Raw genomic sequence first — 13,225 nt, 5'->3', positions numbered from 1 at the left:
GTGTGTGTGTGTGTGTGTGTGTGTGTGTGTGTGTGTGTGTTGTGTGTGTGTGTGTGTGTGTGTGTGTGTAGTTTGACTGGTTGTCCTTTGTGAAGTCAGTAGTAGAGTCAAAGGGAGAAGGTGTTTCTGTCTACTCCTCTGAGCCAGTGATAGTCCGTGTCCCCACCTACTTCAAACAGCTGTTTAAACTCCTCAACACCACTGAGCCCCAGGTACACACACACACACGTATAGGACAGTAGTAACTATGTCATATGGTTTCTATTGGACAGTTAGTAACTATGTCATATGGTTTCTATTGGACAGTTTATTAACTATGTCATATGGTTTCTATATGGTTTCTATTGGACAGTTAGTAACTATGTCATGTGGTTTCTATAGGACAGTTAGTAACTATGTCATGTGGTTTCTATAGGACAGTTAGTAACTATGTCATGTGGTTTCTATAGGACAGTTAGTAACTATGTCATATGGTTTCTATAGGACAGTTAGTAACTATGTCATATGGTTTCTATAGGACAGTTAGTAACTATGTCATATGGTTTCTATAGGACAGTTAGTAACTATGTCATATGGTTTCTATATCTTTTCTATTGGACAGTTAGTAACTATGTCATATGGTTTCTATAGGACAGTTAGTAACTATGTCATATGGTTTCTATATCTTTTCTATTGGACAGTTAGTAACTATGTCATATGGTTTCTATAGGACAGTTAGTAACTATGTCATATGGTTTTTATAGGACAGTTAGTAACTATGTCATATGGTTTCTATTGGACAGTTATTAACCATGTCATGTGGTTTCTATATGGTTTCTATAGGACAGTTAGTAACTATGTCATATAGTTTCTATAGGACAGTTAGTAACTATGTCATATGGTTTCTATATGGTTTCTATAGGACAGTTAATAACTATGTCATATGGTTTCTTTATGGTTTCTATAGGACAGTTAGTAACTATGTCATATGGTTTCTATATGGTTTCTATAGGACAGTTAGTAACTATGTCATATAGTTTCTATTGGACAGTTAGTAACTATGTCATATGGCTTCTATTGGACAGTTAGTAACTATGTCATATGGTTTCTATTGGACAGTTAGTAACTATGTCATGTGGTTTCTATAGGACAGTTAGTAACTATGTCATATGGTTTCTATATGGTTTCTATTGGACAGTTAGTAACTATGTCATGTGGTTTCTATAGGACAGTTAGTAACTATGTCATATGGTTTTTATATGGTTTCTATAGGACAGTTAGTAACTATGTCATATGGTTTCTTTATGGTTTCTATAGGACAGTTAGTAACTATGTCATATGGTTTCTATATGGTTTCTATTGGACAGTTAGTAACTATGTCATATGGTTTCTATATGGTTTCTATAGGACAGTTCGTAACTATGTCATGTGGTTTCTATAGGACAGTTAGTAACTATGTCATATGGTTTCTATTGGACAGTTAGTAACTATGTCATATGGCTTCTATTGGACAGTTAGTAACTATGTCATATGGTTTCTTTATGGTTTCTATAGGACAGTTAGTAACTATGTCATATGGTTTCTTTATGGTTTCTATAGGACAGTTAGTAACTATGTCATATGGTTTCTATATGGTTTCTATTGGACAGTTAGTAACTATGTCTTATGGTTTCTATTGGACAGTTAGTAACTATGTCATATGGTTTCTATAGGACAGTTAGTAACTATGTCATGTGGTTTCTATAGGACAGTTAGTAACTATGTCATATGGTTTCTATAGGACAGTTAGTAACTATGTCATATGGTTTCTATAGGACAGTTAGTAACTATGTCATATGGTTTCTATAGGACAGTTAGTAACTATGTCATATGGTTTCTATAGGACAGTTAGTAACTATGTCATATGGTTTCTATAGGACAGTTAGTAACTATGTCATGTGGTTTCTATAGGACAGTTAGTAACTATGTCATATGGTTTCTTTATGGTTTCTATAGGACAGTTAGTAACTATGTCATATGGTTTCTATATGGTTTCTATAGGACAGTTCGTAACTATGTCATGTGGTTTCTATAGGACAGTTAGTAACTATGTCATATGGTTTCTATAGGACAGTTAGTAACTATGTCATATGGTTTCTATATGGTTTCTATAGGACAGTTCGTAACTATGTCATGTGGTTTCTATATGGTTTCTATAGGACAGTTAGTAACTATGTCATATGGTTTCTATAGGACAGTTAGTAACTATGTCATATGGTTTCTATAGGACAGTTAGTAACTATGTCATATGGTTTCTATAGGACAGTTAGTAACTATGTCATATGGTTTCTATAGGACAGTTAGTAACTATGTCATGTGGTTTCTATAGGACAGTTAGTAACTATGTCATATGGTTTCTTTATGGTTTCTATAGGACAGTAGTAACTATGTCATATGGTTTCTATATGGTTTCTATAGGACAGTTCGTAACTATGTCATGTGGTTTCTATAGGACAGTTAGTAACTATGTCATATGGTTTCTATAGGACAGTTAGTAACTATGTCATATGGTTTCTATATGGTTTCTATAGGACAGTTCGTAACTATGTCATGTGGTTTCTATAGGACAGTTAGTAAATATGTCTTATGGTTTCTATTGGACAGTTAGTAACTATGTCATATGGTTTCTATATGGTTTCTATAGGACAGTTAGTAACTATGTCATATGGTTTCTATAGGACAGTTAGTAACTATGTCATATGGTTTCTATATGGTTTCTATAGGACAGTTGTAACTATGTCATATGGTTTCTATATGGTTTCTATAGGACAGTTAGTAACTATGTCATATGGTTTCTATAGGACAGTTAGTAACTATGTCATATGGTTTTTATATGGTTTCTATAGGACAGTTAGTAACTATGTCATGTGGTTTCTATTGGACAGTTAGTAACTATGTCATATGGTTTCTATATGGTTTCTATTGGACAGTTATTAACTATGTCATATGGTTTCTATATGGTTTCTATAGGACAGTTAGTAACTATGTCATATGGTTTCTATTGGACAGTTAGTAACTATGTCATATGGCTTCTATAGGACAGTTAGTAACTATGTCATGTGGTTTCTATAGGACAGTTAGTAACTATGTCATATGGTTTCTATAGGACAGTTAGTAACTATGTCATATGGTTTCTATAGGACAGTTAGTAACTATGTCATATGGTTTCTATAGGACAGTTAGTAACTATGTCATATGGTTTCTATAGGACAGTTAGTAACTATGTCATATGGTTTCTATATATTTTCTATTGGACAGTTAGTAACTATGTCATATGGTTTTTATAGGACAGTTAGTAACTATGTCATATGGTTTCTATTGGACAGTTATTAACTATGTCATATGGTTTCTATATGGTTTCTATTGGACAGTTAGTAACTATGTCATATGGTTTCTATTGGACAGTTAGTAACTATGTCATGTGGTTTCTATAGGACAGTTAGTAACTATGTCATATGGTTTCTATTGGACAGTTAGTAACTATGTCATGTGGTTTCTATTGGACAGTTAGTAACTATGTCATATGGTTTCTATTGGATAGTTAGTAACTATGTCTTATGGTTTCTATTGGACAGTTAGTAACTATGTCATATGGTTTCTATATGGTTTCTATAGGACAGTTAGTAACTATGTCATATGGTTTCTATTGGACAGTTAGTAACTATGTCATATGGTTTCTATTGGACAGTTAGTAACTATGTCATGTGGTTTCTATAGGACAGTTAGTAACTATGTCATATGGTTTCTATATGGTTTCTATTGGACAGTTAGTAACTATGTCATGTGGTTTCTATAGGACAGTTAGTAACTATGTCATATGGTTTCTATTGGACAGTTAGTAACTATGTCATGTGGTTTCTATTGGACAGTTAGTAACTATGTCATATGGTTTCTATTGGATAGTTAGTAACTATGTCTTATGGTTTCTATTGGACAGTTAGTAACTATGTCATATGGTTTCTATATGGTTTCTATAGGACAGTTAGTAACTATGTCATATGGTTTCTATTGGACAGTTAGTAACTATGTCATATGGTTTCTATTGGACAGTTAGTAACTATGTCATGTGGTTTCTATAGGACAGTTAGTAACTATGTCATATGGTTTCTATATGGTTTCTATTGGACAGTTAGTAACTATGTCTTATGGTTTCTATTGGACAGTTAGTAACTATGTCATATGGTTTCTATAGGACAGTTAGTAACTATGTCATATGGTTTCTATATAGTTTCTATAGGACAGTTCGTAACTATGTCATGTGGTTTCTATAGGACAGTTAGTAACTATGTCATATGGTTTCTATTGGACAGTTAGTAACTATGTCATATGGCTTCTATTGGACAGTTAGTAACTATGTCATATGGTTTCTATATGGTTTCTATTGGACAGTTAGTAACTATGTCATATGGTTTCTATAGGACAGTTAGTAACTATGTCATATGGTTTTTATATGGTTTCTATAGGACAGTTAGTAACTATGTCATGTGGTTTCTATTGGACAGTTAGTAACTATGTCATATGGTTTCTATATGGTTTCTATTGGACAGTTATTAACTATGTCATATGGTTTCTATATGGTTTCTATAGGACAGTTAGTAACTATGTCATATGGTTTCTATTGGACAGTTAGTAACTATGTCATATGGCTTCTATAGGACAGTTAGTAACTATGTCATGTGGTTTCTATAGGACAGTTAGTAACTATGTCATATGGTTTCTATAGGACAGTTAGTAACTATGTCATATGGTTTCTATATGGTTTCTATTGGACAGTTAGTAACTATGTCATGTGGTTTCTATAGGACAGTTAGTAACTATGTCATATGGTTTTTATATGGTTTCTATAGGACAGTTAGTAACTATGTCATATGGTTTCTTTATGGTTTCTATAGGACAGTTAGTAACTATGTCATATGGTTTCTATATGGTTTCTATTGGACAGTTAGTAACTATGTCTTATGGTTTCTATTGGACAGTTAGTAACTATGTCATATGGTTTCTATAGGACAGTTAGTAACTATGTCATATGGTTTCTATATGGTTTCTATAGGACAGTTCGTAACTATGTCATGTGGTTTCTATAGGACAGTTAGTAACTATGTCATATGGTTTCTATTGGACAGTTAGTAACTATGTCATATGGCTTCTATTGGACAGTTAGTAACTATGTCATATGGTTTCTATTGGACAGTTAGTAACTATGTCATGTGGTTTCTATAGGACAGTTAGTAACTATGTCATATGGTTTCTATTGGACAGTTAGTAACTATGTCATATGGTTTCTATAGGACAGTTAGTAACTATGTCATATGGTTTCTATAGGACAGTTAGTAACTATGTCATATGGTTTCTATTGGACAGTTAGTAACTATGTCATATGGTTTCTATAGGACAGTTAGTAAATATGTCTTATGGTTCTATTGGACAGTTAGTAAATATGTCTTATGGTTTCTATTGGACGGTTAGTAACTATGTCATGTGGTTTCTATAGGACAGTTAGTAACTATGTCATATGGTTTCTATATGGTTTCTATAGGACAGTTCGTAACTATGTCATGTGGTTTCTATTGGACAGTTAGTAACTATGTCATATGGTTTCTATATGGTTTCTATAGGACAGTTCGTAACTATGTCATGTGGTTTCTATATGGTTTCTATAGGACAGTTCGTAACTATGTCATATGGTTTCTATATGGTTTCTATTGGACAGTTATTAACTATGTCATATGGTTTCTATATGGTTTCTATAGGACAGTTAGTAACTATGTCATATGGTTTCTATTGGACAGTTAGTAACTATGTCATATGGCTTCTATAGGACAGTTAGTAACTATGTCATGTGGTTTCTATAGGACAGTTAGTAACTATGTCATATGGTTTCTATAGGACAGTTAGTAACTATGTCATATGGTTTCTATTGGACAGTTAGTAACTATGTCATATGGTTTCTATAGGACAGTTAGTAACTATGTCATATGGCTTCTATAGGACAGTTAGTAACTATGTCATATGGTTTCTTTATGGTTTCTATAGGACAGTTAGTAACTATGTCATATGGTTTCTATATGGTTTCTATAGGACAGTTCGTAACTATGTCATGTGGTTTCTATAGGACAGTTAGTAACTATGTCATATGGTTCTATAGGACAGTTAGTAACTATGTCATATGGTTTCTATATGGTTTCTATAGGACAGTTCGTAACTATGTCATGTGGTTTCTATATGGTTTCTATAGGACAGTTAGTAACTATGTCATATGGTTTCTATAGGACAGTTAGTAACTATGTCATATGGTTTCTATAGGACAGTTAGTAACTATGTCATATGGTTTCTATAGGACAGTTAGTAACTATGTCATATGGTTTCTATAGGACAGTTAGTAACTATGTCATATGGTTTCTATAGGACAGTTAGTAACTATGTCATATGGTTTCTATATGGTTTCTATAGGACAGTTCGTAACTATGTCATGTGGTTTCTATATGGTTTCTATAGGACAGTTAGTAACTATGTCATATGGTTTCTATAGGACAGTTAGTAACTATGTCATATGGTTTCTATAGGACAGTTAGTAACTATGTCATATGGTTTCTATAGGACAGTTAGTAACTATGTCATATGGTTTCTATAGGACAGTTAGTAACTATGTCATGTGGTTTCTATAGGACAGTTAGTAACTATGTCATATGGTTTCTTTATGGTTTCTATAGGACAGTTAGTAACTATGTCATATGGTTTCTATATGGTTTCTATAGGACAGTTCGTAACTATGTCATGTGGTTTCTATAGGACAGTTAGTAACTATGTCATATGGCTTCTATTGGACAGTTAGTAACTATGTCATATGGTTTCTATATGGTTTCTATTGGACAGTTAGTAACTATGTCATATGGTTTCTATAGGACAGTTAGTAACTATGTCATATGGTTTTTATATGGTTTCTATAGGACAGTTAGTAACTATGTCATGTGGTTTCTATTGGACAGTTAGTAACTATGTCATATGGTTTCTATATGGTTTCTATTGGACAGTTATTAACTATGTCATATGGTTTCTATTGGACAGTTAGTAACTATGTCATATGGCTTCTATATGGTTTCTATAGGACAGTTAGTAACTATGTCATATGGTTTCTATTGGACAGTTAGTAACTATGTCATATGGCTTCTATAGGACAGTTAGTAACTATGTCATGTGGTTTCTATAGGACAGTTAGTAACTATGTCATATGGTTTCTATAGGACAGTTAGTAACTATGTCATATGGTTTCTATATGGTTTCTATTGGACAGTTAGTAACTATGTCATGTGGTTTCTATAGGACAGTTAGTAACTATGTCATATGGTTTTTATATGGTTTCTATAGGACAGTTAGTAACTATGTCATATGGTTTCTTTATGGTTTCTATAGGACAGTTAGTAACTATGTCATATGGTTTCTATATGGTTTCTATTGGACAGTTAGTAACTATGTCTTATGGTTTCTATTGGACAGTTAGTAACTATGTCATATGGTTTCTATAGGACAGTTAGTAACTATGTCATATGGTTTCTATATGGTTTCTATAGGACAGTTCGTAACTATGTCATGTGGTTTCTATAGGACAGTTAGTAACTATGTCATATGGTTTCTATTGGACAGTTAGTAACTATGTCATATGGCTTCTATTGGACAGTTAGTAACTATGTCATATGGTTTCTATTGGACAGTTAGTAACTATGTCATGTGGTTTCTATAGGACAGTTAGTAACTATGTCATATGGTTTCTATTGGACAGTTAGTAACTATGTCATATGGTTTCTATAGGACAGTTAGTAACTATGTCATTTGGTTTCTATAGGACAGTTAGTAACTATGTCATATGGTTTCTATTGGACAGTTAGTAACTATGTCATATGGTTTCTATAGGACAGTTAGTAAATATGTCTTATGGTTTCTATTGGACAGTTAGTAAATATGTCTTATGGTTTCTATTGGACGGTTAGTAACTATGTCATGTGGTTTCTATAGGACAGTTAGTAACTATGTCATATGGTTTCTATATGGTTTCTATAGGACAGTTCGTAACTATGTCATGTGGTTTCTATTGGACAGTTAGTAACTATGTCATATGGTTTCTATATGGTTTCTATAGGACAGTTCGTAACTATGTCATGTGGTTTCTATATGGTTTCTATAGGACAGTTCGTAACTATGTCATATGGTTTCTATATGGTTTCTATTGGACAGTTATTAACTATGTCATATGGTTTCTATATGGTTTCTATAGGACAGTTAGTAACTATGTCATATGGTTTCTATTGGACAGTTAGTAACTATGTCATATGGCTTCTATAGGACAGTTAGTAACTATGTCATGTGGTTTCTATAGGACAGTTAGTAACTATGTCATATGGTTTCTATAGGACAGTTAGTAACTATGTCATATGGTTTCTATTGGACAGTTAGTAACTATGTCATATGGTTTCTATAGGACAGTTAGTAACTATGTCATATGGCTTCTATAGGACAGTTAGTAACTATGTCATATGGTTTCTTTATGGTTTCTATAGGACAGTTAGTAACTATGTCATATGGTTTCTATATGGTTTCTATAGGACAGTTCGTAACTATGTCATGTGGTTTCTATAGGACAGTTAGTAACTATGTCATATGGTTTCTATAGGACAGTTAGTAACTATGTCATATGGTTTCTATATGGTTTCTATAGGACAGTTCGTAACTATGTCATGTGGTTTCTATATGGTTTCTATAGGACAGTTAGTAACTATGTCATATGGTTTCTATAGGACAGTTAGTAACTATGTCATATGGTTTCTATAGGACAGTTAGTAACTATGTCATATGGTTTCTATAGGACAGTTAGTAACTATGTCATATGGTTTCTATAGGACAGTTAGTAACTATGTCATATGGTTTCTATAGGACAGTTAGTAACTATGTCATATGGTTTCTATATGGTTTCTATAGGACAGTTCGTAACTATGTCATGTGGTTTCTATATGGTTTCTATAGGACAGTTAGTAACTATGTCATATGGTTTCTATAGGACAGTTAGTAACTATGTCATATGGTTTCTATAGGACAGTTAGTAACTATGTCATATGGTTTCTATAGGACAGTTAGTAACTATGTCATATGGTTTCTATAGGACAGTTAGTAACTATGTCATGTGGTTTCTATAGGACAGTTAGTAACTATGTCATATGGTTTCTTTATGGTTTCTATAGGACAGTTAGTAACTATGTCATATGGTTTCTATATGGTTTCTATAGGACAGTTCGTAACTATGTCATGTGGTTTCTATAGGACAGTTAGTAACTATGTCATATGGTTTCTATAGGACAGTTAGTAACTATGTCATATGGTTTCTATATGGTTTCTATAGGACAGTTCGTAACTATGTCATGTGGTTTCTATAGGACAGTTAGTAAATATGTCTTATGGTTTCTATTGGACAGTTAGTAACTATGTCATATGGTTTCTATATGGTTTCTATAGGACAGTTAGTAACTATGTCATATGGTTTCTATAGGACAGTTAGTAACTATGTCATATGGTTTCTATATGGTTTCTATAGGACAGTTAGTAACTATGTCATATGGTTTCTATATGGTTTCTATAGGACAGTTAGTAACTATGTCATATGGTTTCTATAGGACAGTTAGTAACTATGTCATATGGTTTTTATATGGTTTCTATAGGACAGTTAGTAACTATGTCATGTGGTTTCTATTGGACAGTTAGTAACTATGTCATATGGTTTCTATATGGTTTCTATTGGACAGTTATTAACTATGTCATATGGTTTCTATATGGTTTCTATAGGACAGTTAGTAACTATGTCATATGGTTTCTATTGGACAGTTAGTAACTATGTCATATGGCTTCTATAGGACAGTTAGTAACTATGTCATGTGGTTTCTATAGGACAGTTAGTAACTATGTCATATGGTTTCTATAGGACAGTTAGTAACTATGTCATATGGTTTCTATAGGACAGTTAGTAACTATGTCATATGGTTTCTATAGGACAGTTAGTAACTATGTCATATGGTTTCTATAGGACAGTTAGTAACTATGTCATATGGTTTCTATATATTTTCTATTGGACAGTTAGTAACTATGTCATATGGTTTTTATAGGACAGTTAGTAACTATGTCATATGGTTTCTATTGGACAGTTATTAACTATGTCATATGGTTTCTATTGGACAGTTAGTAACTATGTCATATGGTTTCTATATGGTTTCTATTGGACAGTTAGTAACTATGTCATGTGGTTTCTATAGGACAGTTAGTAACTATGTCATATGGTTTCTATTGGACAGTTAGTAACTATGTCATGTGGTTTCTATTGGACAGTTAGTAACTATGTCATATGGTTTCTATTGGATAGTTAGTAACTATGTCTTATGGTTTCTATTGGACAGTTAGTAACTATGTCATATGGTTTCTATATGGTTTCTATAGGACAGTTAGTAACTATGTCATATGGTTTCTATTGGACAGTTAGTAACTATGTCATATGGTTTCTATTGGACAGTTAGTAACTATGTCATGTGGTTTCTATAGGACAGTTAGTAACTATGTCATATGGTTTCTATATGGTTTCTATTGGACAGTTAGTAACTATGTCTTATGGTTTCTATTGGACAGTTAGTAACTATGTCATATGGTTTCTATAGGACAGTTAGTAACTATGTCATATGGTTTCTATATAGTTTCTATAGGACAGTTCGTAACTATGTCATGTGGTTTCTATAGGACAGTTAGTAACTATGTCATATGGTTTCTATTGGACAGTTAGTAACTATGTCATATGGCTTCTATTGGACAGTTAGTAACTATGTCATATGGTTTCTATATGGTTTCTATTGGACAGTTAGTAACTATGTCATATGGTTTCTATAGGACAGTTAGTAACTATGTCATATGGTTTTTATATGGTTTCTATAGGACAGTTAGTAACTATGTCATGTGGTTTCTATTGGACAGTTAGTAACTATGTCATATGGTTTCTATATGGTTTCTATTGGACAGTTATTAACTATGTCATATGGTTTCTATATGGTTTCTATAGGACAGTTAGTAACTATGTCATATGGTTTCTATTGGACAGTTAGTAACTATGTCATATGGCTTCTATAGGACAGTTAGTAACTATGTCATGTGGTTTCTATAGGACAGTTAGTAACTATGTCATATGGTTTCTATAGGACAGTTAGTAACTATGTCATATGGTTTCTATATGGTTTCTATTGGACAGTTAGTAACTATGTCATGTGGTTTCTATAGGACAGTTAGTAACTATGTCATATGGTTTTTATATGGTTTCTATAGGACAGTTAGTAACTATGTCATATGGTTTCTTTATGGTTTCTATAGGACAGTTAGTAACTATGTCATATGGTTTCTATATGGTTTCTATTGGACAGTTAGTAACTATGTCTTATGGTTTCTATTGGACAGTTAGTAACTATGTCATATGGTTTCTATAGGACAGTTAGTAACTATGTCATATGGTTTCTATATGGTTTCTATAGGACAGTTCGTAACTATGTCATGTGGTTTCTATAGGACAGTTAGTAACTATGTCATATGGTTTCTATTGGACAGTTAGTAACTATGTCATATGGCTTCTATTGGACAGTTAGTAACTATGTCATATGGTTTCTATTGGACAGTTAGTAACTATGTCATGTGGTTTCTATAGGACAGTTAGTAACTATGTCATATGGTTTCTATTGGACAGTTAGTAACTATGTCATATGGTTTCTATAGGACAGTTAGTAACTATGTCATATGGTTTCTATAGGACAGTTAGTAACTATGTCATATGGTTTCTATTGGACAGTTAGTAACTATGTCATATGGCTTCTATAGGACAGTTAGTAACTATGTCATGTGGTTTCTATAGGACAGTTAGTAACTATGTCATATGGTTTCTATAGGACAGTTAGTAACTATGTCATATGGTTTCTATATGGTTTCTATTGGACAGTTAGTAACTATGTCATGTGGTTTCTATAGGACAGTTAGTAACTATGTCATATGGTTTTTATATGGTTTCTATAGGACAGTTAGTAACTATGTCATATGGTTTCTTTATGGTTTCTATAGGACAGTTAGTAACTATGTCATATGGTTTCTATATGGTTTCTATTGGACAGTTAGTAACTATGTCTTATGGTTTCTATTGGACAGTTAGTAACTATGTCATATGGTTTCTATAGGACAGTTAGTAACTATGTCATATGGTTTCTATATGGTTTCTATAGGACAGTTCGTAACTATGTCATGTGGTTTCTATAGGACAGTTAGTAACTATGTCATATGGTTTCTATTGGACAGTTAGTAACTATGTCATATGGCTTCTATTGGACAGTTAGTAACTATGTCATATGGTTTCTATTGGACAGTTAGTAACTATGTCATGTGGTTTCTATAGGACAGTTAGTAACTATGTCATATGGTTTCTATTGGACAGTTAGTAACTATGTCATATGGTTTCTATAGGACAGTTAGTAACTATGTCATATGGTTTCTATAGGACAGTTAGTAACTATGTCATATGGTTTCTATTGGACAGTTAGTAACTATGTCATATGGTTTCTATAGGACAGTTAGTAAATATGTCTTATGGTTTCTATTGGACAGTTAGTAAATATGTCTTATGGTTTCTATTGGACGGTTAGTAACTATGTCATGTGGTTTCTATAGGACAGTTAGTAACTATGTCATATGGTTTCTATATGGTTTCTATAGGACAGTTCGTAACTATGTCATGTGGTTTCTATTGGACAGTTAGTAACTATGTCATATGGTTTCTATATGGTTTCTATAGGACAGTTCGTAACTATGTCATGTGGCTTCTATTGGACAGTTAGTAACTATGTCATATGGTTTCTATTGGACAGTTAGTAACTATGTCATGTGGTTTCTATAGGACAGTTAGTAACTATGTCATATGGTTTCTATTGGACAGTTAGTAACTATGTCATATGGTTTCTATAGGACAGTTAGTAACTATGTCATATGGTTTCTATAGGACAGTTAGTAACTATGTCATATGGTTTCTATTGGACAGTTAGTAACTATGTCATATGGCTTCTATAGGACAGTTAGTAACTATGTCATGTGGTTTCTATAGGACAGTTAGTAACTATGTCATATGGTTTCTATAGGACAGTTAGTAACTATGTCA

At 32.8% G+C, this 13,225-nt stretch overlaps 1 protein-coding gene across 2 annotated transcripts in view; it reads left to right on the top strand.

Moving 5' to 3' along the window:
- phex (phosphate regulating endopeptidase homolog, X-linked) overlaps positions 1–13,225 on the top strand; it is a 28,712-nt gene that overhangs the window by 6,811 nt on the left and 8,676 nt on the right. For both annotated transcript variants that reach the window (XM_031836483.1, XM_031836484.1), the window contains exon 9: positions 72–209. In XM_031836483.1, coding sequence (XP_031692343.1) covers positions 72–209 — 138 coding nt within the window. The remainder of the gene's footprint in view (positions 1–71; positions 210–13,225) is intronic.

The sequence above is a fragment of the Oncorhynchus kisutch genome, linkage group LG11 (assembly GCF_002021735.2).
Source record: "Oncorhynchus kisutch isolate 150728-3 linkage group LG11, Okis_V2, whole genome shotgun sequence".
NCBI lineage: Eukaryota > Metazoa > Chordata > Actinopteri > Salmoniformes > Salmonidae > Oncorhynchus > Oncorhynchus kisutch.
This window is presented reverse-complemented; position numbering and strand designations above follow the sequence as displayed.